This window comes from Ictalurus furcatus, chromosome 7 (genome assembly GCF_023375685.1).
Source record: "Ictalurus furcatus strain D&B chromosome 7, Billie_1.0, whole genome shotgun sequence".
In the NCBI taxonomy this organism is placed as follows: Eukaryota; Metazoa; Chordata; class Actinopteri; order Siluriformes; family Ictaluridae; genus Ictalurus; species Ictalurus furcatus.
Window position 1 is genome coordinate 27,057,250 of NC_071261.1, and position 27,771 is coordinate 27,085,020.

General features: G+C 38.2%; 1 protein-coding gene across 1 annotated transcript; it reads left to right on the forward strand.

The window, feature by feature from the left end:
- Positions 1-1,483: 1,483 nt before the first annotated feature.
- On the forward strand, positions 1,484-27,737 carry capn1 (calpain 1). Its single transcript, XM_053629596.1, has 22 exons — positions 1,484-1,620; positions 7,268-7,701; positions 10,013-10,082; positions 11,539-11,657; positions 15,670-15,803; positions 16,847-17,015; positions 17,371-17,454; positions 17,976-18,061; positions 18,144-18,218; positions 18,600-18,760; positions 18,873-19,033; positions 19,127-19,138; positions 19,325-19,536; positions 19,977-20,016; positions 20,274-20,339; positions 20,986-21,043; positions 21,188-21,252; positions 25,233-25,301; positions 25,580-25,658; positions 25,882-25,998; positions 26,138-26,196; positions 26,487-27,737. The coding sequence occupies exons 2-22, from the start codon at positions 7,450-7,452 to the stop codon at positions 26,511-26,513; spliced, it is 2,115 nt and encodes a 704-aa protein (XP_053485571.1). The 5' UTR covers positions 1,484-1,620; positions 7,268-7,449; the 3' UTR covers positions 26,514-27,737.
- The last annotated feature ends 34 nt before the right edge of the window (positions 27,738-27,771 follow it).

Sequence of the window (27,771 nt, forward strand, 5' to 3'; positions counted from 1 at the left end):
AAAATTATATTTCACTTTTTTAAAATATAGTATTTAATTAGGAGCTATGATTTCAAACTGATTTGTGATCTGTAATTATGATGATGTGTCTTGATGCCTCTGAGCATGGTTCAGATTTTGGTTTATTGTTCTTTTGTGGCCTTTAATCATTGATGAGTTTTCTCTGCTTCTTAGGAAGTTAAAGAACAAGATTATAAGATTTTATGTAAGTTTATATATATTTTTTAAATTTGTGTAGAGAAGTGTTACTGGTTCATATTTTTTAAATTAGATTATGTGGGTAGAATTGTACTAATGTTTTACAAGTGAATTCAAGTCCATATGTGTGAATGTGATCACGTGAAAATGAATGAATCCTGTGAGAAACAAAACCACATCCCCCACCTGTATAAAGTTTATCTTTGAAAATGAAAGATTGGGGGGGTGGGGGTGGCGTAAGAATAAACAGAAGAATAAGTGTTTAATGTAATTTATTGAATTCTTAGAGCAGGTACAGGCGTAGAATAAACCTCTATAATAAAAGTGTGTGTGTCCAGGATAATTCTCACACAGGTTCTGAAGATGAATGAATACGAATGAATATACTGCACCTCACGTTGCCTAGCTGTGTTATTAATGTATATAGCCAAAAGGTGTCGCTTCAAACGTGTCGATTCGTCTGGAAGATTCATTTCTGCCATTATCAGTTTTTAAGGGGTTTAAATTTAGGCTACTTTATGAGCTAAATGTTAAACTGCAACTCTGTGAAAATGTCACATAATTTTCTTACAAAGGAGTGATTAAAGAAAGCGGGCATTTTAATCGACCGCGGTAGAAACTGTAGTGTGAACATATACGGGGATTTACGGTAATCGCCAGGCTCCAAGTCAGAGCGCGTTGTTTATTTATTTTTTTATTCTTGCTTTTTTTTTTTCCTTCCAAAATTGTCACAGTAAACTGGTTTCATATTAAATAACAGTAAAGGACGGCTCTTACTCTTAATAAATCCTTTATTTAATCTAGTTATTATAAAATATAAAGCTAAGTTTAACGAATATTGTTTTGTATATTATATTTACATAAACAAAGATTGTTTTCGAGGAAAGGGGAAAAAATACAAAAGGAACATTCTATACTATGAAAAAGATGTAACGTAAAATAATTGATAAAGTGTGCATGTAAACTTTTGTCTAGATGTCAACAGACTCAAGACGAAGTGATGCTTTCGTGTTTACCATAAAACCCCGTATAGACTCGCAGTCAGGTTTCTACAGCCGTTAGAAGGCACAAATTAATTACTAACCTCAGTTTGTACACCGTGAAAAGAAAAAAAACATGCATGCAAATGACATACTAGTCTATTAATGTTTGCAAAAACGCTTTCATAGTGCTTTCATACTAATACGCATTTCAAAATAGTGCATATATCTATGTTGGAATACTATTTAGTAGTAAAATAGGATGCAACAACTTTGGCTTGTAGGAATGATTTGACAGCGCATGCGCACAGAGTTAGGGCGGTTCTGACAGCAGGGCTTCACGTTGGTTGTGTGGAAATCTCAGAGTCCGGATGGGACTATAAAACCTAAAACTCTTTATTACTAACGCTTTTGTTCAGGGAAGTGAAGCAGAAAGGCTTGGGTAAGTTTGGGTATCTATTTTTATTTTATTTTTGTTTAACTTCCTCAGTTGCTAGCTTTTCTTTTTCTTTTTTTCTTCTTCAATCCAGTGTTGACTCAAAAGTTAGAAACTATGGAGCCCGAGGAATGCCTTTATTTATTTGTTGCATGGACATCTTGCTGTTTTGACAATACGTCCTTTTAGTCAAGATAATAAGATGTCATTTTATCCACTTGTAGCAGCTGAGATGTTTTGCAGGACAGTCTGTCTAAAAAACAAACAAACAAACAACAACACATCTAGATTAGGTTTCTGTGCTCAGTTTGATGAACAGCCCCTTATTAGGTTTATCAGGGAATATTATTAAGGAAGTGGAAACATTTTGACCTGACACAAACCCTTAAAATAGCAGTCATATTTCTTATCTCTTCTGCACACTCCGCACTGCCTTTTAAGCAAGAACCCTCAGACATACCCGTGTTACACTAATGTGTCATTATTCACACAATCACCCTCAGTTACTGTGTTATAGTGTTACAATATGATCTTAGAGAACATCTAGTGATCATTTTGGACCACATTTCACTTGTTTGCTTCTCTCCACCTCAACAGGAAGTGTGGGCTTTTGTCAGGGTGTGTTGCTGCTTTTGGCACAGGCAGCTGCTCAGCTTTACTCTGTAGAGATGTAGATCAGTTATTAGAGCACACGTTAACAGTTTTTGGTACATTTCTCAGTATCAGCTGATGCCCAAGACTGAGCCCATACTGCTAAAGGATCCTGCAAGAGTTTGTTTTTAAGGCATGTGAAACATTACGGGCTTGATGCCAGCATCAGGGGCGTCCCCTTTAATGGCAGATTTATACACTGAGACCTTCACCCTGGAAAGTTTTTATTCTCTAGGACAGGGGTATTCAACTAAAATTTGTAAAGGTCCAGCTACATGAGATTTCTGGTTTACTAAGGTCTGAATAAACAACTAACATTGCTGAGTAGTGACACCATTGACAGTGTAATGCCTTAATGATTGTTGCTACACTGCAAAATAGTTTACAGTTTTTACAGCCCATGTTTTGTGTATTTATTGTTATGTAAACAATACACTCATCTCACACTGTTGTGTAGTGCACTTTATGTAGACTTGCGTACTGAGCTGTGTTGCACCGTGGTCCTGGAGAAATGAAAGTTTTTCTAACAAGATCTATACAAGTTATATAGAGGAATGACAATAAAAAACTACTTGACTTAATTTTAGATAGTTTTAAGGTAGTTATGTTTTGTTTTGCACTGGTGCTCTACGTTCCCACTTTTGACTAGAGCCATGGGCGCTGAACAGATGGGACACCTGAGACCCAAGATAAAAAAGAAATGTATACTTTTGTCCATTCGTCTTTACATGTTCAGTCAATATTTTTTTAATAAGTCATGTCATGAGTTTGCTGATTAAACAGAGAGGGCAAATAACAGAAAAATTCATTGGAAGTGTGCGTGCGTGTGTGTGTGTGAGATGACCTTTGGTCGACTGGCGTCCCATTCAGGGTGTATTCCCACCTCATTCCCAGTGTTCCTGGGATTCCTGATCCTCATAAGATTGATTGAAAGAATGAATATAATTGCTTATGATCCAACCTAAGACCTGGGATTGATGCCAATTCATAAACAGTTCACTCTTTTGTCTAAATAAAGAATCTGGTCTAGACTGTCAGCCACTATTACACTGGAAAAAAAACAGAAGTTCATTTGATCAGTGTGATTTCCTGGATTTTGTGTATGTTAGTATGAGAAGTGGTAAAGGTTTCGTCTTTTCATCTTTGGCTTACAAGTACACGCAAACCTGCTGCAACATAATCGCCTGAAGTCTCAGCTTCATAGAGTCCACACCCAGAAGTAAACTTTACTCACATATATGGAATCCAGGAAATACGATACGATCGTATTAATGCAGTGATCTGTACGTGTTGTGCATGTGAATTTGTTTTTATGTGGATGTGCACATGTGAATATGTGTAGTGTGGGTGTTTAATTTTGGATCACCAGTTGTTATAAGCTGAAAGCAGTTATGCAAGCCGAGACATGAGCTGGTGTACCGGTGTCTGTCTATTTTATAATTAGTCAGCATCTAATGTTGCATTGTTTATCATGTCTTATAATGCATGACTTTTTAAGTAGATTGTAAATTAAAGGCACAGCTGCCTGGATAGATCATAAACAAGCTATTATCAGGCCTATAGACTGCCTATTTTAGGGGATGACTGAATCATTTAGCCAGCTACACATGTTGCTTATTAGCCATGCATCTTTGATTAGTTCTTGCTTTTTCAGCTCTTGTATGAAAACCTGTACTGCTCTCCGTGTGTGTGCATGTTTGTTTGTTCGCGTTTGTGTGAATATATATCAGAGGTTGTGCAATGTGTATGAACTCGCTCTAATATGGGTGACTGCGGATTGAACGGGTTGCTCACTAATTGTAGGGTTGGTGGTTCGATTCCCAGCCCACATGACTCCACATGCCGAGGTGTCCTTGGGCAAGCCACTGAACCCCAAAGTTGATCCCAATGGCAAGCTAGTGCCTTGCTCTACTGTCTTTGGTGTGTGTGTGTGTGAGTGTGTGTGTGAGTGTGTGTGTGAGTGTGTGTGTGAGTGTGTGAATGGGTGAATGAGAAACAGTATAAAGGGCTTTGTAGAACCGCTAAGGTTAAAAAGCGCTATATAAGTGCAGACCATTTACCATAATAACTGTGCCATTACACAGTCCTCACAATATGGTGCAGAAAAAGCCTCTTAAGTTGTTGTTAATGCTTAGATTCTGGCCTGGGAGGATGATTGCATCTGTTTTTATAAGTGAAAATATCATACCTGAATGGATTATAGTGTAGAGTTGAGGTGCGAGGTGTCATTTGTGAACAAGTCAACACTTTTAAGTAAACTTTGATAGCCGACTTGCATATACGAGCCAACTGGGTTTTCCTGTTTTCCTGCAACGTAATGTTATTTTTTTTAATTCGAAGGCAAAGATTTCAAGTCACAATTTCAGCCACAGTTAACCAAACACGAACAGTCGCTAGTGAAAATATCACAAGCTTTGTCCAATATTGGAAAAAATAACTGATGAGCCATTTGGAAGTCAAAGGAGTTCTTAGTAGTGAGCTGAGTCAAATGATCTGACTCACTGAAGTCATTATAAAGGATTATAACATGTTGCTGTTTAGAGTGTTGCACGACAGCGATTGCTGCAATGAGAAGTTGTGGCTTGTGGTCTAAACCTGCTGTTCGTCTTTAGCCAATAAGAGTGAGTAACAAAGAAAAAATATCTGCAAGACCAGCTGAAAAAGAGAGAGAGAGAGTAGGAAAGTAAAGACTAAGGAGTACAAACATGCATGAATTGCATTCATGGAAAAAAGTACTCAGATCTCTGGTTGTTGGCACCTATTAGCTTCGGATGCAAATTCATTGTGCAAATACTCTTTGCAGTGTACTCCAAGCGCACACACACACACACACACACACACACACACACACACACACACACACACACACACACATGGCATCTATTCAGCTATCCATGTGAGAACACCACACCCTCCCAGCTGCTTTAGCTGCTTGGCATTGTCTATGAGAAGTCCCAGCTTAGCACAGCAGTTTGAACAGTGACTAATCAATCAGTATTTCAGGTCTTGGCAGTACAAACTGGGCCAAGGAATCAGGGAATGAATAACAAAAGAAAGAAAACAGGCTTTGCTTGAATTCCCAAAAAGCATTTTCCAAGACTGTTGAGTCCCTCCTTCAGCTCCCATGCAGAGCCTTTGTAAGACAACTGAACGGTATTGCCAACAACTTGACATTAAGAACTCGTTAACAATAACCTGTATTCACACACTTACTGCTGTGTTGTAGAACTGTATTTTTGCTTCTGGGTACAGTATGTGCATGTTGAGACAGGCTGTAGTGAAACTGCACAAAGTTTTGTTGCCTGAAACAGCTAGGAAAATGTGCTTTCCTTTAAACAAGCACTCAGATGGTCCTTGTATAAGCTAAGACAAATTGTATATATCGGCAGACATTATTATATATGACCTCAAGCAAGCTAAAACTCCGGTGTTCTGCCCGGTCTTTTTTTGTTCATCAGTTTTTCCATATCCAATGGAAGTCTTGCTGCTTTGGTTAAAAAAGGAAAAAGTTGATCTGTTATCTGTGAAAGCTAATTGCAAAGTAAAAAATTATTCAAATAGTAAAAATAGTGCAGACCAAAGGATCAGAACACATCATTGATGGTTTTGTGTAGTACTGGAACTTGTTGCATATAAAAATATACTGTAAATATTAAGTAAAAATAGTTTCTGAAAGTCAGTAGGGAGTTTTTTTCACTCACTGGTCAGTGGATGGGATTAAAAAGGCTGTGAAGTAAAGCATAATGGTGGTAGCATTGTGTTGAGATTTACTCTTGTCCTCTTGGTTGCTTCTCTGGCCAGTCCTCTATTAAACTGGTGTATGACTTTTGGACACAAAAATTGATGCAGTGCTGATCTGCAGGTGTTCAGAATTTGGGAAATTACAGTAACCATTCCTTGACTGATACCTTTCCAGGATTTATTTTGATTGCTCCTTCGAGATTTTGATGCTGTTTGGTTAGGTATGTTCTCTAACAAACTCTTGGGCTTTCTAGGAACTGGAGTCTTTCTATTTATGTGACCTAGATGTGATAGTTTAATTGCCGAAGGTGGACTCCAGTTCAACTAATCATGTGACTGGTTGACAACTGGTTGGACCAGATTGCCAGATGGCCTATTTTATGTAGATTCATGACCTATAAATCCTGTATTTCAGTTCCAGGTTTTAACACTATCACATGTGGAAAAGGTCAAGTGGGGTGAATACTTATGCAAGCCACTGTATTTATTAATACTAAAAATATCTAGCCACCACTCAATTTCTAAAAAAAATTTAAAAAATAAAATAATAATAGCCCAGACAAATCGTGTAATTTTCACGGGCAAGCCAAGCTAATGATCTAACATGTGAGGGTTTGAGGTGGCTCATATAGCAACAGTGACTAGCAGAGAGTTGGACCTGTTGGACCCTTAAGCAAGACTCTTGCCAGCTGTTCAGCTCTTGACTGTATTGTCTCACTGCTAAGTTTGTTTTGGATAAAAATGTCTTTTAACTTAATATATGTAAATGATATGCATGTAAATGACTGTACTAAGGCATTACACTTCAGTCTAGCGACCGAGTTTGAAAAATAGGTACACTAGTATTTTTGCAGTAATTTGAGGAACAGCAACACTCTCTTGTCTGATTATTTTGCATGGTGAAGGTGATTTTGTATCCAGTGTATAAGAAAACAAATCTATACAGATTGCACATGCTGTGTATATTTGTTCTCAGACCCTTTGGTTGACACTGAAGTGGCATTTGATTATTTAATTGGGTTTGGCTTAAACAGAGCTGAAGTTGAGGTCACTGACTAATCAGAAGCTTTTTTTTTTTCTCTTTTAAAACTTGGAATACATTTCAAATGTAATTTAGCATTTTCAGCCATATTGACATGCCGTTATTAAAATTTGATCATTTGACTATGTTGCAAGTCAAATCAGTGTTCAAGGAAATGTCACATTGATCAGATTTGACACCCTATCTAAACTTGGTTTCATGTTTTCTTGTCTGTTTTAGGACTTTCAGGACCAGCCTTCACCTTTTTCACCACATGAGCCAGCTTCCACCCTTTCCTTCACTCTTCAATCCCTAAAACAGTGACTGGGCCATCCGGATCCTCATTGGCTTAACCTTGCCCAGCCTACTGTGTTGTCAACTGTTAACTTAAATTTTTTGGACATCTCGGATCTGCGGCAGTCATGGAGCCCATTTACGCTACGGGAGTGGCGGCCAAGCTGCGCAGTCAGTGGGACCGAAATGAAGGCTTGGGCCAGAACTATAATGCTGTCAAGTTTTTGGGGCAGGACTACGAGATGCTTAGGGCGCAGTGCCTCCAGAGCAGGACCTTGTTTGAGGACTCGTACTTCCCTGCCACCGCCTCCTCGCTGGGCTTTAATGAGCTCGGACCCCGCTCCTCCAAAACGAGTGGTGTGCGCTGGATGAGGCCACCGGTAAGGGACTATATACTCATTCTGCTTAAACAAATTGAGTGAAAATAAAGATGCTAGCCAAACTCTTATATTGTTTTTATATACATTGTGAGAATAAAGCACCATAGCATATAGCCGAAAGGACTTGCTAACTTTTTTTTTGTTAAGGCAGCAGATGTGCTACATTAGAATTTTTTTTTAAAGAGAGAATAAAGACTATAGCTCTTCAGAGTCCTCCTTTCCTGAGGAATTCATATTGCCATTTCTTTCTTTTCGTCAGCACATTGGTGCTTCCACGTGCATAAATGAATGATTTCTTCACCCTGTAAGGGATTTCATTTCTTTATTCAACCGGTATTTGCCAGCATTTTTTTTTTCAAAACAAGAAGCCATCTTTGATTGCCCTGTATACTGTATATATTACACACATTTCCACCAATGTTATGGAACTGTTTAAGGAATTAACTGGTTCACAAACACTCTGGTGAAACGCACAAGTTTCAGATGATCTCTGCAATCATTTAAATACAGCAACACATCGAACATGGAAGCGGTTGAGATTGGAGTCATGTTCTGTTTTGTTTTGCTGCACAAATATGATGTTAACTCACCATCTGTGTAAAAACAGAAATATTCTTGTTAGCTAAACACAGTATCTCCAAATCACGTGTAAGAAAGTGAGTTTTTCTGTGATGCTTGGGTTTGGAAAACTTTGATTGTAAGCTCTACCGCTGTAGTTCCTGGTTTGCAGGAAAGTACATACACTGGAGCAGGAAGATAAAAGGTTCCTGGTACTGTGGTCCAAGACTGAAAAACAGTCCTGGTTTCTCTTAATTGGAGGAGCTTAAAATTTTTCAAAGTTACAGCAGATTTTGGCCAATCATCTAACATCTTCACAACGCATATTCAGCCAAAGCCCTCTTCGATTCATATGTGTTAAAAAAATGTAAAAAATGTCTCATTTACCAACAAACATTACTGTGATAGACAATTCAGTTTAGTTGCAATTTCGCTAATTCAAGTAGTTTCCTGCAAAAAAGCACAAATCACACAGGCCGCAGCAAAATGAAGCACTTTTGGCCACAACAATCAGCAAAATCCCGTATGGACTGATTTCTTAAGTCCTTGACAAAGAACTTTACAGCACCTTACTGCATGACAGCTGCCTCAGTTAGCAATCAGACCTGCCTTATTGTTATGGATGAGTGTGGGAAAGAAAGAAGGCAGAGTATGGGTGTAGGTTATGGTCCATGTCAAGCTCTAAGTGATTTGTGGGAAAGCAAAAGGAATCGGTGCTGCTCTGGTACTGATTTAGCTAAATGACTTGTGGGCTCATTCTGAGAGCAGAGCTGCCGCAGCAGGACTAAGAGTTGGCCAAGTGCCAATAATAGAGCCATTCAGAGTAGGTTTTGATTTTGCAGTACAATTCCAAGGAAATGTGTAAGGGGTATGTGAGGAAAGGCTGGCGAATGCTTCCAAACCTATAAGGAAGTCATAAAAGTACTTGGTGAGGTGAAGGTTTACTTACGCCACTCCTCAAAACAGAAATATGCTGACTCTCTCCCCCAGTAGTGATGTATGAAAGAGGTGGTGGGAAATGATTTGATTCTGAAGCTCCGATGAGATCAGGAGTGTATCCGAATTTGGAATGAACAGATATTGTGTTCAAAACAGATACAGACAAGACATGCACTATTGTTTTTTTTTTTTGAAGCTTTACAGTAAGTTTACATCTGGTTGAAAGTAGAGGTGAGCATCATGACTGGGATCCCATGGGGCACAAAAAACTGTGCAAGCGGGAGGTTTTTTACTTTCATGAAGTTATATGCGAGCGGTCAGGTATGAAGCTTGCAGGACTAAATAAAAACGTGTGCGCAGCATTTCCGCTTTCATTCATTCAGCTTTGGTTGTGGTGGTGTAAATAAGACCAATATATAACGCCAATGTAGATGAGGTTGATGAACTATAAGAGTAAATATAGAGAAAGAAAGAAGGGAAAACCTTCTGGGTTAGCTAACACCCCTTTGGGTTTAAAGCCAGATACAGATCGTGGCATTGCATTACACACCTAGATAACATGAACAATTTTGAGGAAATTATTTCAGCACTTTGGGTGTTTCTCATGAGCACCTCTTACGAAGCGTAAACCAACATTGATTATCTGTGTTTTTGCTGTGCTAGTGTTGGTGTTGCTCGACAATATGGCTGACCACAATGACTTTCTTTTCTTTTGTGTGCTCATTTGTTTCCTTTTGTGTCCCTCATTTGTTTCCTCTTGTGTCCTCATTTGTTAACATATAGAATTGTGTGTGTGTGTGTTTGTGTTTTACAGGAGATCTGCTCTCGTCCCCAGTTCATCACGCATGGAGCCACTCGCACAGATATCTGTCAGGGAGCACTGGGTGAGTCTTTTACAGTAGAGCAGCCAGACAGAATTATGTAAATCCTGTCAGGTGAATTTAAAAGAAATTAAGTGTCTTAGTAAGATTTTGGGCCACCACAATCCCAAACAGTTTCAATGCAACTTGGCACAGATTCAGCAAGTCTCTGGAACTGTACTGGAGCAATGACGAACTTTGTTCTTCCCAAAGATATTCCTTCACTTGGTGTTTTGATGATGGTGGTGAAAAACGTTATCTAACTCATCGCTCCAAAATCCCTTGTAGGTGTTCAGTGGGGTTGAAAGCTGATGCTTGTGAAGGCCGTAGCTTATAGCTTGCGTCACTTTCATCCTCATCATTAAAGGAACATTAACGGCACTCCTCGTACCTTGTTAAAAGGGACGGAAGGAGGATATGTTGATCAGTTCGAAGAACTTTGTATTGATTTGCTGTGACGCTTCCCTCTAAGGGAACAAGTGGACACAGACCATCAAAAATAAATAAATGCCCTCTACAACATAACTGAGCAAACATATTTTCCCTTAATTTGTCATCCTTGGAAAGAAGGCTGCCTTTTTTCCACAGTTTCCTTTATTATGTTGTGGAGCTACACTAAAGTGCCTACATCTACAGCAGTTTCATTACCGAAGAGGTTGGGTGTAATTAATGTTTCTGCATCTGGAGACCTGCCTCATCTTGTTTATAATCCTGGCACTTAATGTATTAACTGCAAGCCAAATCACCACCTCTGTTTCTTGGGTTACATCCCAGATTCTTGCTGGCTGAGCCCTTTTGATGAGCCTTGATATAATTACTGTCATATTTTGGTGGTGAATATTGATTGATAAATTTACACAGGACATCCTATTTTTGCACAGTCCAAAATGTCCAGTTGTTCTCTCTATATTTGGAAGCGTAGTAGTTCATCCCTTGTTAAGCGTAGTAGTTCATCCCTTGTTAAAGTGCTCAGACAGCATGGTATGTAAACAATAAAGGCAGAAGACACTTGGAAAAGTGAATTCATTAATTAGTAGATGGACAGGCACACTGTTGATCTGTTTCCGTGGACTACACCTGAATGATTATTCATATGAACTAAATACATTACATGCAGTGTAGACTTGCACCATCTGTAACAAAATCCTTAAAGTAAACATGAGTAAGTAATTTTCATTGTCTTGTGTTTACAAGTGCTCTTTTGGATCATGTTGGTCTGAAACAGCATAAAAAAGCATGACGGATCTTGTTAAACAGTGCACCTGGCCATAATTATAATAACTCTTCCAAGTAAGCACTTTGGTATCCCATTCTAGCTCTCTTCTGATAGAGCAGATTCAAAAATTAGGTGCATTGGAGTAGTGGGTATACAAAACCGGACGAGTACACACTCTTCCATTTTACCAACTCTGACTGAATTAATGTGTGTGTGTGTGTGTGTGTGTGTGTGTGTGTGTGTGTGTGTGTGTGTGTGGTGCAGGTGATTGTTGGCTGCTGGCTGCTATTGCATCTCTCACTCTTAATGATAATCTGCTGCACCGTGTGGTTCCACATGGACAGAGTTTCAGCGAGGGCTATGCTGGTATCTTTCACTTCCAGGTACACACACACACACACACACACACACACACACACAGATAGACTAAACTTTACTTAAGAGATGTTAAAGCCAATGATGTGGGTAGAATGGAACAGAATAAAATGAATCAGAAATGAATGGGATAAATTAGAATGTATTTGATAGGGGAGAATAAAATGGAATATAAATAGAAAGGAATTGAACCGAAACTGGCAGAATTAAATGGAATGGATAGAAATGAATGGACTAGAATAGATAATATGGAATGGAAGGGAATAGAAATATGGAATGGAAGGGAGCATAGAATGAGTGGAATGGGAGTGTATAAACAGGAGAACAGAAAAGAATGGAATACAGTGGAATTAAATGGAACGGAATGCATAGTGGAATAGAATAGGAAAGAATGGAACTTAATAAAAGTGAAATAGAATGCAAAGAAATAGAACTGAATAGACAACAGTGGAATTAAATGGAATGGATAGAAAGGAAGGGGGCAGAATAGAAAATATGGAATGGAATAGAAATGAATGGACTGGAAAATAGAATGGCTTGGGTTAGGAGAGAATAAAAAGGACTTTTAGAGGATAAATAGAGTAGATTAGAATGGAATGGAATTAAATTGAATAGAATGGAAAGTATTGGAATAGAACAGGGAAGAACAAAGCTAACTGGACTAGAATAGAATTGAACGAAATAGAATGGAATTGAGCAGAAACCAGGGGAATTAAATGGAATGGATAGAAAGGAATAGAATAGAGAATAGAACAGATGAAACATTGTGAAACGAGAGTAGAATAGAAAAGAATGGAGTGGAATGAAAATGAAATGGAATAGAATATAAACGATTGGAAATGGAATGAAAAGGAACAGAATAGAATACAAATGAAATAGAATGGAGTTGCAGGAAGTAGAATGGAGAGCAGAGAACACGATGCAATATAGTAAAATAGAAAAGAACGGTTAGAAAGTGGAATAGAATGGAATAGAATTATTCATTAGGTTAACAGGTTGGGAGTTTAAACCGCGCACTCGCACTGGACTGTGTGTCACTTGTAGCTGATTTTGGACAGAAGTATCAGAGTTTTGTGGCAGAAGAGCAGGTTTAACACGTGCACTGATGTGAGAATAATCATGTAAAATGTAATTAAAGTTATTCATCAATATGAACAAGTGTATAGACTTCACTCAGTACATATAGCACACAGCTCGAGCTTCACTCTTAACCCATTCAGTGCACTTCATGCAAACCAAGACGTTCTCAGAATGTATGTATTCTAGGGCATGGCTGTGTATTCGCTTATTTTGTGACGTCACAGAACATCATGTCCGATATGCCGGTTATTAGAAAATAATGTGAAGTTAGTTCCTTTTCGTTAAAGCTAAATAGTTGTTCTCAATTTTTTTTCTGTCTTGAAGTTAAATAAGATTTTAAGCTTGAGAAACTGCAAAGTTCACTGTCCTGAAGACCAAGCTACAGCTTTACCCTGACTGTTACACAGCACTGACACTGGAGACTCCTTCCAACAATGACAAGTAATCATCTCCTCACAGAAAACTTCACCATATCAACAATTACACATTTGTATTTGTATATAGAAACTGTAATGTATTAGATCGAGCACATTAATATAAGCCTTGCAGCTGCAACTAGTGTCAAAGCCTCTATTATAGAAAATTTATCAACACCTTCTGACCAATCACATTAGAGAATTCAGCATCACTGTGGTATAATGGTAAACAATTTACTGAGAGTATGGCGATGTTATTATCTCCTAGTGTGTGTATCGAGACTAAAAACACACAGAAGAAAATAGTTTCCTGCCCCTAATCCCTAATCCAGCCTGCCACCAAGCCACTTACAGCATTAGTATCTGCTCAGTGCAGTCTGACCTCCTCCAGTGTGCTGTTGGTTCATACTGGGTGTGACACCATCTTGTATTTCATAAGCCTGGTGCTGCTTTAGGAGGACAATGAATGACACAGCTTTGTTACGGTGAGATCTTAAAGTTGACAAGTAATAGGGTGGAGTGCTGCAGAATATATTTTTTTTCCTTCAGTGTCCGTATTAAATAACTTTATTTTTGTGGATGTTAATAAAAGTATAATTATTTGACACTGTATAATAAGCCATCATCAGAGGGCTCTCATAATTGGATACATTTTTCAATATTTATTTCAATATTAAGAAAAAAAGTTTAAACACTATCTGATATACGTTAACATTTATTCATTTTTTGTAATTTAAAGAAGTTGATATAATTTGAGTATTCTGGTAAAATGTACTTGTTGCCATATGGCAACAGCATGCGATAATGGAACTGTGGTATGTCATGAATTGAAACAGGCCTACAAAAAAGAAAAACTAGTCTAGGCTAATTTATATCCAGATAAGGAGGACATATCGATTTACCCCAAGTTGACGAGTTGAAATTGCAAGTTGCAACTTCGCCTCGAAGTGCAAATATTGTGAGGAACAAAGTGTCCGAGGTAAAGGTGTCATTTTAGACTTTCTGGCACCGAGAAAGACTTCAGGGTGGATCACTTCAGGACTGTTTGCGCTTTGCAGTTTCTCTGTAATGAGACCACAGTGCTTTTGTTTGGTTTTTTGTTGTTTTTTTGGGTTTTTTTTTTCTTTTCTTTTTTCTGTATTATTAACTTAAAGAGAGAAGCAAGTAGTGGACCGACTATGTGTAGCTGCCATATAACACAAGTCATAATAGGATCAAACTTGTTTCACGGACATTCCCCAAGATTAAATGTAATTACAAAATTTTAAAAAGTCATACCTATCGCACATCAATCAATAAATAAACAATTGTAATCTCTGACAAATTGCTGTAATCGCTGGTGAAAGCATGTCAATACATGCTTCGAGTGGAACAGCTCTGCTTCACATTGGGCGTCGTCACACTAGAACATCACGCCCTCGAGTGTTTTGTTCCTTACACACCACACACCTTTGTTAGTATCCAACATGGAGATTTTGTCATGGATTATGTTTCATGTAGCGCTAAAGTTATATACGTTTTAAACAGTGAAATTCTCTCCTCACTTCTGCTGCCTTCATCCATCCTGGTTTGCTTCCATGCTCTTGTGCTTTTCTCAAACTTCTGATGTCAAGAAACATTGCATATCAGATGATTGGGGAGGGGGCAAATTGACACACTCGCATACAAAAGTCTAATTTATTTGATTAGTAAATCATTTACGTTTATGGCATTTGGCAGATGGCCTTATCCAGAGGGATTTACAGAAGCGCTTTAAAGTCTCACTAGGCTCACTAGGTGTACTAGAGTACTATCAGTATAAAAACCCTGTTCGGAGGTAATATAGTATGAAAAACACACATGATGATAACAAAATTTATTGTTGTACACCAAAGGTCAGAGTTTAGACGCCGTTATAAACTCCCAGTGTAACATCATGGAATAAAACGACTATGCAATGCTTAGTAACATGCACTGGAGCAGAAAGGATTTAATGACTTGGCATGTGAGTGGGAAGAGTACAGCGAGGCGTGAGAGTCAGAATGAAGCTTTCCAGAGACACAGTGTAACTCTACACAGATGTCCTGCTGAGAGAGATCAGTACAGCTGCTCAGAGACGACATGATCGTAGGATTTCATTATGAGATCAGTATCGGATTATTTGTGTCTCCTGCTTCTCTTGCTGACAGTGAGATGCAGTCATTGTCTCAGAGCAAGCGAAATGTCCCTCACACACTTCACATAGTCCGCTAGCTTGAGCGTGCTCTAATGCCGGTTTAAATTCTGCTCTGAATTGTCTCCTGTTTGAGTGATCTGCCCCTCGGTGATGGTACTTGAAAAGTTAATTGACATTCCTAAGAGTGCTGGTTTGGTCAGAATGCAAATGTGGGTGTGTGTGTGTGTGTGTGTGTGTGTGTGTGTGTGTGTGTGTGTGTGCTTGCGCATGCAACTTCACAAATGACTGACATTCTGCCACCTGGTGGTGGTTGTCTCCTTATTTCTCTGTTTTGTCTCTCTCATACACTCTGTCTCTCTCTTTTCGTAGTTCTGGCAGTTTGGTGAGTGGGTTGATGTGGTGATTGACGACAGGCTGCCATTTAAAGACGGGAAGCTGCTGTTCGTGCACTCGGCGGAGGGCGGCGAGTTCTGGAGCGCTCTGGTGGAAAAGGCCTACGCCAAGTACGACAAGGAGCACACACACCAAAAAAAAAAAATAAATCGTAGACAGAGATACCAAACGTTTCCTAGACATACACTCCGAAACTGGCTAAGTGTGTTGACATTTACAGATTTTCAGGTTGAGTTGGGAATCATGTCCTGGAACATCAAAAAAAAAAAAGTAACCACGTTGTGAGTTTAGGCAATTGTGCAGCAGGTTTCTGTGGGACATGACGTTTTTATTCTCATGCATGTGGGAGCAGTTAGACACGATTATTACAGGACAACCAGGTTGAACATAAAGCCATTGTGACGGCTACTTACTAATGACCAGTTTCTTCTTCTTTTTCTTTTTTTTTTTTAAAGAAAAAAACTACATTGGCTTGTTCTTACAAGTTTTATTCATTCCTTATCCATAACAGGGTTTAAATGACTTGTTTTCATTGTTTTTTTGAAACCTGGGCCAAGTTCACGAGCAGAAAGCGGGAATTTAAAAACAGGCCCCCACACTGCTCTGGTTCAGGCAATGGGATCAGTTTAAAAACTCTGGAAAGAGTAGATTTAGGTCAGTTGAAAAAATTTGTGACTCTTTGTTTTATTGGAAGCAATCTGGGTCTAAATGGAAATGGATTGCTCGGTCTAAGTAGGTACTTGAAGCACATAGCATTTATAAACAGAGATTTACAGTGATACTATCACTTTCTTTTAGTTTTTATCTATAAGTTTAACTGTTTTCCCTCACACTGAGGTTAATAAAACGGAGCTGAAAGGTTTGCACTTCCTCAAAAACACTTTACACCCAAGACTCTCTCTTATACCTGTATAATAGGTTCCCGTTTTGAGTCTGGTTCCTCTTAAGTGTACTTTCAGGTATTCTTTCATCGTGGTCACCTCTGGTTTGCTCAGTGTAGCTTAAAGCTGCTTTGTGACCGTGTATCTTGTTAAAAGAGCTATACAAAGAAAATTGTTCCTTATTTAATTGTCATGCTTAGTATTGTATTTTGTCTGTGGCGCTAATAGTGATTAAGTGGTCTATATGGTGTGTGTGTGTGTGTGTATGTCAGGCTGAACGGCTGCTACGAGGCCTTGTCAGGCGGCAGTACGTCAGAAGGCTTTGAGGACTTCACGGGTGGTGTGACGGAGATGTACGAGCTGAGCAAACCTCCCGCTGATCTTTACACCATCATAAAGAGGGCCGTGGAGAGAGGATCTCTGCTGGGCTGCTCCATAGATGTCAGCATCACATACTTGCACACATTCTCCACCCATTTATATTTTAAAAAATATATATTTTCAGAACAGGACTGACAACTTAGGTCCTGGACGTGCAACACTCTGCACACTTCGGGGTTTTTTCTTTAATCTCCCATCAGACGTGATTCATTTTAAAAGAAACATGGGTCTTTTACCGGACCAAAATCATATAGATTTAAAGTCCAATACACATAAGAAGTACTGAATTGTCATTACTTTAAAATATATTTATCTTCCCTGATTTGATGAGTAGGTTCCTGTATTCAGTGACTAGTAACAAATCTCAGAACTCTGTAATCAGCTATTTCTGTCTTGTTTTATTTGTTGCCTGTAGATCAGCAATACTCGTGACATGGAGGCCGTCACCTTCAAGAAACTGGTTAAAGGCCACGCCTACTCTGTGACAGGAGTGGAAGAGGTGAGTTAGTGACAGCTGGTTGTGACATTAGACGTGAGGACTGAAATATTATCTATAAATAACTATGTTTGGGTTGCGCAATGCATTAACTCACAAGGTTTCGTCAATGGTATGATAAGAATGATAAAAAGACAGCTGCTTTTGGAAGTATTTCAAGTCTGTAACGCTCTACTGGGTTCATGCTGTCTTTTCTCGCAATTCCAACAGAAAGCTTTAACCCCATCGTTCAAACCAAAAAAAACCACTAAACTTAGAATGGTCATTTGTGCTTTTGTGTAATTCGATTAGATAATGTGTGTTAGTCTGTCTACATTTTGTTTCTCTTTCAAAGGCATTTTGGGGAAAAAAACGCAAACAGTTTGAGCCCATTGGATTTTAGCTGCATTGGCAGTGTTCAAACACTCACACACACTCAAACATGTCTGCCCGTACACTGTGCTAAACTAGTATAGATATATGACGTTAGTGCTGTTGGTCTGTATTTCTATACTGCTGTATACACAATAAAATGTGTGTGTTAGGTGAATTTCAGAGGAACCCCCACCAAGCTGGTTCGCATCAGAAACCCCTGGGGAGAGGTGGAGTGGACTGGAGCTTGGAGCGATAAGTAAGAAGGAGAAGTCTTTAAGCAGAACATAATTCAGAACACTGATGATGTGACGCTGCTCATACTGCTGTGCTGTTTTCAGTGCTAGAGAGTGGGACAGTGTGGACCCGTCCACCAGGAGCAAACTGAATAACCGCAGCGAGGACGGAGAGTTCTGGTAAGTGTGTGTGTGTTTGTGATGATTTATGAAGTTTTGCTTTATTACTAATTTCAGTGCATCATTACTGACCTCTGAGTTTCCCTCACTTTTCTCCTTCTCTCTCTCTGTTTCTGTTTTGTCTCTCACTTTCTCTCTATTTCTCTTTTCTGTCTGTCTGTCTATCTATCTGTCTATCTTCTCACTTTCCCTCTCCCTATTTCTGTCTTCATTTCTATTTCATGTCTCTCTCTTCTCTCACTCACCCTCTTTCTACTTCCTCTTCTCTCTCTATCCTCTTTCTCCATCTCTATGTTCTCTCTCTCTGTGTTTCTCTCTCTCTCTTTCTCTCTCTCTCTCTCTCTCTCTCTCTCTCTCTCTCTCTCGCTCTCTCTTTCTCAGGATGTCGTTCCAGGACTTCCTGCGAGAGTACAGTAGGTTGGAGATCTGTAACCTGACAGCGGATGCTCTGGAAGCCAGTCAGATAAAGAAGTGGAGCACATCACTCTACCAGGGCGAGTGGAGGAGAGGCAGCACGGCTGGAGGCTGCAGGAACTACCCAGGTGTGTGTTCGTGCTTGCGCGCGTGTTCGCTGCACAATAAGATAAAGTCACCACTGTCAAGTTTCTTGTCCGAGTCTTAATCCTTCTCCTTCGATTTACCCACAATCCTCAGCTACATTTTGGATCAACCCTCAGTTCAAGATCAACCTGAAGATCCCGGATTCGGCAGGAAAGAACGACTGCACCTTCCTGGTGGCTCTGATGCAGAAAGACCGCAGGAAACAGCGCAAAGAGGGCAAAGACATGGAGACCATCGGCTTCGCAGTGTACGAGGTGCGCGCTGTTTGAAAACCGTTCCATCAAATGAACCTGTTTAATATCACTTCAGTTTATTGTCTCTTACTATCTCATGTCCCTCTCTTTCAGGTTCCCAGTGAGGTATGATGGTGGCTGCTGAGGTTTTCTCATTTTTGACTTGAGTGTTAGCTTCTATATGAAAAGTTCCAACTATACTCTATGAAATAACTACACAAATAACTGTGTGTCTGGGTGAACATCAGGTATGTAAACACATTTACAGTTGTCAAGACAAAGGTTCATAGATATGTCCTCTATTTCTGGTAGTTTGTAGGTCAGCCAGCAGTTCACCTGAAGCGAGATTATTTCATCACACACGGCTCCAGCGCTCGCTCTGAGACCTTCATCAACCTGCGTGAGGTCAGCTCACGCCTCCGCCTTCCTGTTGGAGAGTACATCATTGTCCCGTCCACGTTTGAGCCACAGAAAGAAGCCAACTTTGTGCTGCGTGTCTTCTCTGAAAAACCCGCTGACTCTGTGTGAGTGATGGGGAAGAGGGAAGGAACGATAGAATTCGGATAGTGTTTAGGACCAATACATAATACAGTAGACTTTTAATGATCTTCACTGCTGTATTTTATTGTATTGTACTATTGTAAGAGTCAGTGCTTATTACTTCCAGCTGTAAAGTGTGCTTTTACTCAGGACAAATCAGTTAATGGTAGGAATTTAACAAAAATAAAAAGAATTCAATTCATTTGTTCATGTATAGAATCTAGTAGGCTAGAGGGTTAGAAAACAAGTCCTATCAAGTGAATCATCCAGATTATTATACAAATTTAAACCGTGAGCTGATGCACAGAGACAGCTTTTATTGTCCATGCACAGTAAAAGAATTTAAGTCAGTCATTGCCGTTTTTGTCATGTATATATGCGTTTAGAGTGATTACTGACCCCAACTTATTTCCTCCTGTTTTAGGGAATTGGATGACGAAGTCAAAGCTGATCTTCCCAAAGTGGTGAGTTGGGAAACATGCAGATGCCTAAATGTCAAACTTTCTTAACTCACATAAAGGATAATGTACAAACTGTATACTAATCTCTGCTTCTAAACAAAATTTCCTATTCCTAAAATACTCCATAAGTGGTACTCTTGTGTCCTCAAATCTGTTCTCAAGAATCTTACCAGGCATTAAAAAAAGTTTTTAAAAAAAGTTAAGAATTTTGTTGCTAACTAGCACTGTTTGTCTATGTACATCTTTCTTCTTTCTGTCAGAATTATTTGGATGAGAGCCAAATTGATGCTGGATTCAAGGGTCTGTTCAGACAGCTGGCAGGAGCGGTAAGAACCAGCACGTTGTGTGATAGGCAGGGGTTCTCAAATGTTTTGCAGCTCTTTATTCCATGGATTCCCTCAGTATAGATTTATTTTATGAACCTAATTCAACTATACAGAAATTATGCTCATTATATAAATGTGTACATCAATACTTTTGTTTAATATGGTATGTTAGCTACTGGAATCAATGCTAGTCCAACCTGGCATTAGCAAAACAGGCTAACTTAGTTAAAAATAGCCAGTTAATGTTAGTAAATTAGGAAAACTAACCACAATATGCTTTCTCAGAGGGAGTATATTCTTTCTAGAGAGGAAACTTGTAGTTCATACAAGTGTTTCCTTAATCCAGCATACAGTGGGGGGAAATAAGTATTGTAACGCGTCAACATTTTTTTCAGTGAATATATTTCCAATGTGGCTATTCACATGAAATTTTCACCAATTTTTCACAAGAAATCCAAACATTACAGTCCATAAATGAAGTTATGTGTAATAAAGAAGAATGTTGAGGTAGGGCCAGGAGCGCTTATCCATATTCAAATGTTCACGCATTGCTATCACACTACATTTGGAAAAAAAAAAAATAAAGATAAAAAGTATCATGAGTTCACATGCTTATTTCACTATATTTATTGTGTGTGTTCCGTAGGACATGGAGATCAGTGTTACAGAGCTCCAGACCATTCTGAACAGAATCATCAGCAAGCGTGAGTCTTTAAAACATGATCAGCGAATCTTTCTTTAAAACAGAATTCATTTCATACATATGTAAAACATTTAGGCTGAATATCTGATACTAATAAAGTTACTGTGTGTTGTGCATAAATGTAAACTCTCCTTCTTTCTCATAGATAAGGATCTGAAGACAGACGGCTTTACCCAGGAGGCGTGCCGCAGTATGATCAACCTCATGGACGTATCCTTACCTCAGCGCTTCTCACACGGAGCATTAATTCTTTCTTCCGTTTGTTTATTGTCATTTTTTTTCCATTTTCTTTTTGTTTATTCTGTCATTATTTCCATTTGTTTTGTTTTTCTTTCTTTCCTTCCTTCTTCCTTCTTTCTGTCTACATGCTATATAAATGTAAAATTTTGTTTGTTTGAGCCCATGATTTTTTATTAGTTGTTGGTGGTGGTGGTGATAGTAGTAGTATTAGTAGTAGTGACAGTAGTATTAGTAGTAGTAGTTGTTGTAGTAGTATTAGTAGTAGTGATGGTTGTAATAGTATTGACAGTAGTGTTAGTAGTAGTGACAGTAGTATTAGTAGTAGTGATGGTTGTAATGGTATTGACAGTAGTGTTAGTAGTAGTAGTAGTGACAGTAGTATTAGTAGTAGTGATGGTTGTAGTAGTAGTGACAGTAGTATTAGTAGTAGTGATGGTTGTAATAGTATTGACAGTAGTGTTAGTAGTAGTGACAGTAGTATTAGTAGTAGTGATGGTTGTAATGGTATTGACAGTAGTGTTAGTAGTAGTAGTAGTGACAGTAGTATTAGTAGTAGTGATGGTTGTAGTAGTAGTGACAGTAGTATTAGTAGTAGTGATGGTTGTAATAGTATTGACAGTAGTGTTAGTAGTAGTAGTATTAGTGACAGTAGTATTAGTAGTAGTGATGGTTGTAGTAGTAGTGACAGTAGTATTAGTAGTAGTGACAGTAGTATTAGTAGTAGTGATGGTTGTAATAGTATTGACAGTAGTGTTAGTAGTAGTAGTAGTAGTGACAGTAGTATTAGTAGTAGTGATGGTTGTAATGGTATTGACAGTAGTGTTAGTAGTAGTGACAGTAGTATTAGTAGTAGTGATGGTTGTAATAGTATTGACAGTAGTGTTAGTAGTAGTAGTATTAGTGACAGTAGTATTAGTAGTAGTGATGGTTGTAATAGTATTGACAGTAGTGTTAGTAGTAGTGACAGTAGTATTAGTAGTAGTGATGGTTGTAATGGTATTGACAGTAGTGTTAGTAGTAGTAGTGACAGTAGTATTAGTAGTAGTGATGGTTGTAGTAGTAGTGACAGTAGTAGTAGTAGTAGTATTAGTAGTAGTGATTGTGGTAGTATTAGTAGTAGTGACAGTAGTATTAGTAGTAGTAGTGACAGTAGTATTAGTAGTAGTGATGGTTGTAGTAGTAGTGACAGTAGTATTAGTAGTAGTGATGGTTGTAATAGTATTGACAGTAGTGTTAGTAGTAGTGACAGTAGTATTAGTAGTAGTGATGGTTGTAATAGTATTGACAGTAGTGTTAGTAGTAGTGACAGTAGTATTAGTAGTAGTGATGGTTGTAATGGTATTGACAGTAGTGTTAGTAGTAGTAGTAGTGACAGTAGTATTAGTAGTAGTGATGGTTGTAGTAGTAGTGACAGTAGTATTAGTAGTAGTGATGGTTGTAATAGTATTGACAGTAGTGTTAGTAGTAGTAGTATTAGTGACAGTAGTATTAGTAGTAGTGATGGTTGTAGTAGTAGTGACAGTAGTATTAGTAGTAGTGACAGTAGTATTAGTAGTAGTGATGGTTGTAATAGTATTGACAGTAGTGTTAGTAGTAGTAGTAGTAGTGACAGTAGTATTAGTAGTAGTGATGGTTGTAATGGTATTGACAGTAGTGTTAGTAGTAGTGACAGTAGTATTAGTAGTAGTGATGGTTGTAATAGTATTGACAGTAGTGTTAGTAGTAGTAGTATTAGTGACAGTAGTATTAGTAGTAGTGATGGTTGTAATAGTATTGACAGTAGTGTTAGTAGTAGTGACAGTAGTATTAGTAGTAGTGATGGTTGTAATAGTATTGACAGTAGTGTTAGTAGTAGTAGTGACAGTAGTATTAGTAGTAGTGATGGTTGTAGTAGTAGTGACAGTAGTGTTAGTAGTAGTGATGGTTGTAGTAGTAGTGACAGTAGTATTAGTAGTAGTGATGGTGGTAGTAGTAGTAGTGACAGTAGTATTAATAGTAGTGATGGTTGTAGTAGTAGTGACAGTAGTATTAGTAGTAGTGATGGTTGTAATAGTATTGACAGTAGTGTTAGTAGTAGTAGTATTAGTGACAGTAGTATTAGTAGTAGTGATGGTGGTAGTAGTAGTAGTGACAGTAGTATTAGTAGTAGTGATAGTTGTAATGGTATTGACAGTAGTGTTAGTAGTAGTAGTAGTGACAGTAGTATTAGTAGTAGTGATAGTTGTAATGGTATTGACAGTAGTGTTAGTAGTAGTAGTAGTGACAGTAGTATTAGTAGTAGTGATAGTTGTAATGGTATTGACAGTAGTGTTAGTAGTAGTAGTAGTGACAGTAGTATTAGTAGTAGTGATGGTTGTAATAGTATTGACAGTAGTGTTAGTATTAGTAGTAGTAGTAGTAGTAGTGACAGTAGTATTAGTAGTAGTGATGGTTGTAATAGTAGTGACAGTAGTATTAGTAGTAGTGATGGTTGTATTAGTATTGACAGTAGTGTTCGTAGTAGTAGTAGTGACAGTAGTATTAGTAGTAGTGATAGTAGTATTAGTAGTAGTGATGGTTGTATTAGTAGTGACAGTAGTATTAGTAGTAGTGATGGTTGTAAAAGTATTGACAGTAGTGTTATTAGTGGTAGTGATAGTAGTATTAGTAGTAGTAGTGATGATTGTAATAGTATTGACAGTAGTATTAGTAGTAGTGACAGTAGTATTAGTAGTAGTGATGGTTGTAATAGTATTGACAGTAGTGTTAGTATTAGTAGTAGTGACAGTAGTAGTGATAGTAGCATTAGTAGTAGTGATGGTTGTAATACTATTGACAGTAGTGTTAATATTTGTAGTAGTAGTAGTAGTGACAGTAGTATTTGTAGTAGTGATGGTTGTAATAGTAGTGACAGTAGTAGTAGTAGTAGTATTAGTAGTAGTGATTGTGGTAGTATTAGTAGTAGTGACAGTAGTATTAGTAGTAGTAGTGATAGTAGTATTAGTAGTAGTGATGGTTGTAATAGTAGTGACAGAAGTATTAGTAGTAGTAGTAGTAGTGATAGTAGTAGTAGTGATAGTGGTAGTAGTGACAGTAGTATTAGTAATAGTAGTGATAGTGGTAGTAGTGACAGTAGTAGTATTAGTAGTAGTGATTGTGGTAGTATTAGTAGTAGTGACAGTAGTATTAGTAGTAGTAGTAGTGATAGTAGTATTAGTAGTAGTGATGGTTGTAATAGTAGTGACAGAAGTATTAGTAGTAGTAGTAGTAGTAGTAGTGATAGTAGTAGTAGTGATAGTGGTAGTAGTGACAGTAGTATTAGTAATAGTAGTGATAGTGGTAGTAGTGACAGTAGTAGTATTAGTAGTAGTGATTGTGGTAGTATTAGTAGTAGTGACAGTAGTATTAGTAGTAGTAGTAGTGATAGTAGTATTAGTAGTAGTGATGGTTGTAATAGTAGTGACAGAAGTATTAGTAGTAGTAGTAGTAGTGATAGTAGTAGTAGTGATAGTGGTAGTAGTGACAGTAGTATTAGTAATAGTAGTGATAGTGGTAGTAGTGACAGTAGTAGTGGTAGTAGTAGTGATAGTAGTAGTGGTAGTAGTAGTAGTAGGCGGCAGCAGCTGCTGCTCAGTGGTTAAAACGTTGGCCTACTGCTCATAAGATAAGTGAGTTCATATCCCTGTACCGCCAAGCTGCCACTGCTGGGCCCCTGAGCAAGGCCCTTAACCCTCAACTGCTCAGTTGTATAAATGAGATAAAGTGTAAGTCTCTATGGATAAGGGTGTCTGCCAAATGCCATAAATGAAATGTAGCTGTAGTAGTAGCATTTGCTTATTTGAGTCTGTCCATTTATTGTCCATCCTCTCTTGAATGCCTCTCAGTCTGGATTCTGTTTCTTCACCGTCTGTCTGCACGGCATGTCCGTGTCTCCCTCCCCACATGTTATTCTCTGTAACAGACATGTTCAGGTAGATGGCAGTGGTAAGCTGGGTCTCACAGAGTTCCACGTGCTGTGGGAGAAAATCAAACACTATCTGGTGAGTCTGCTTAAATTCATCACCTACTTAAATATTTCTACAAAAGAGACAATTAAAATGTAATATGTTAGAACATGTAACATGCATGTTGCTAGTTAGCTCATTTGATCAATATAACATCTTCCAGAAATCTATTGATGCAAATAACAGTAAATAAATGTTATTTGGGCTACATGACAAACACTTTACTTCTTGTCCAGGCATTTGACTTGTGATTGGAATACAGGGGTTATTGAATTATACATTTAAGAATTGGTTTATCTCTTCTCCTTGCTCAGGAAGTGTTCAGGAAGTTTGATGTGGACAAGTCTGGCACAATGAGCTCATATGAGTTGCGTATGGCCCTCGAATCAGCAGGTGAGTCCATTCATTTATCAGGACATCTACCTGTACAGCAGTCCATCCAGGGCTGAGGCTAGGAATTGTGGCTCTCTAGAGAAAAGCACATGTTCCAGGACCTTGAATCAATGCAACACATAATACTTACTGTTTATTCGTACCTCTCTGTGGTCAGTTTCCTCTAGTGTGCATGTGTATCCAGGTTTACATTTTAAATATTGTTTCCCTTTTTTCTCACCAGGCATCAAGCTGAACAATCATATATTCCAGCTGATTATTCTGCGCTACGCAGAGCAGGACCTGACCGTCGACTTCGACAACTTCGTCTGCTGTCTAGTGCGTCTGGAGACCATGTTCAGTGAGTGATCAGTGCACACTCTCAAATGACACTCGATTCGATTTGATCCTTAAAACTCTGTATTCAGTGTGATTAGACTCTAGGATTGCAAAACCTAACATCACTGTAACTTTCTTATTCCGCTGTTTTGTTTCTGCAGAGACATTTTACACTTTAGACACCGATACTGATGGAATCATCTCCCTAGACTTCAACCAGGTTTGATCCTCAACTTTCTCCTAATCAGGAGATTAATACATTTCTCCTGACTGTAGTGTATTACGTAATGAATAAAACATAATGGATTTCCTATCACAGCACATCCTGAAGTGTTTAATTTCTCTTATACCGCAGCAATTTGTCAACATTAATTAAAGAAAAACATCATAATTTGTCTTTTACTACTTTTACGAAAATCTGATGTTGTTTTAAGTCATATTTATGCAGAAGTATAGAAAATTCAAGCACCACTGTATATGACTAATCAGTTTTCCCTTTTCTCTTTTTAGTGGCTATCACTGACTATGTTTGTGTAAACAGACGGACATCTGGATGCCTGGATGCTTGCACTGTGACCCACATGTCTCTGGTCCAGAAGTGCCTTCTACATATTGTTTATGATTATTGCTCAAGGTGATGGTATTCAATCAGTATTTTACTCCTGTCTCTCTCTTTTTAAAGGTGTACTGGTTTAAGGAGTGTTTAAAGGGTTTACGCTGTATTGAGTCATATAAAAAGCCACATCCTGTTCTTTGTGACATTTGCCCATATGCCAAAAACAACAGTAAGCCACAGTCTGAGAAGAACACAGTATATGTAAAGTCATCAGTCTCGGCCTGTGAAAATGCCTGACAGATAGTGTTTACATCCTCTCTGACCAGCCATGTGTCGGCAATCATACTTTTCGTGCGAACAGATGGGACTCTGAACCTTTCTGTGTTGTCAAATATGGCTGTTTTTACTTCCTGTGCCAAATGGATCACTTCTTCTCAATCCTAATCTATCAATCAATTCCAGTTCAGACTGCATCACGATGTATATGAGGAATCTTCAAGGATTTTACTGATGCTTGACTTTAAGGTTTCTGTAATTGACATTATTTAACATGAACAAACCAGGAACCTCAGCATTAATACACCATAAATAACTTCTGTTAACTAATAATCATACTATCACTGAGTAAAATGAATTCCACAGTGACCAACATAAACAGCACCTTAATGAACAAGTTTTGAGAACTGTGGCTGAAAAGCAAGGTCCAATATTTACACCTGGAGACCAGCTTTCAGGACATTTTCAACATTACATTTAGCTAATTTATCTGGATTTATTTTTAATTGGGGTCTGAATAAACATTACTCAATGCAAGTGTACTCAGTTAAGTTATTTTTTTAACATTACTTATGGTTTATTATTACTGATGTTAATGGTTGGTTCATGTTAACTAATGCAGTAAGTAAAGTAACTTAAGGGAGCGTTAATATCAAGTGATAATGTTTTTTATTGTCTGTGTGTGTATGTGCATGCTGTTGAAAACAGTCTGAATATATAACATTTGATTTATATAAATAAAATAATAGATGTCTGTGTAGTTTTAGGCTATGTAACGCAAAACCTGCATGAACTGTGATTCTTGGGAATCTGGACTATATGGGAACCTGGGTGCCATTAAGTCTTTTTTTGTTTGTTTGTTTGTTGTTTTGTTTTTGGCCAGGAATGTGTTTAAAAAAAAAAAAAAGAAAGAAAGAAAAAAAGACAAATCAGTAATCAATCCCATACCTGAAAACTGCTGAA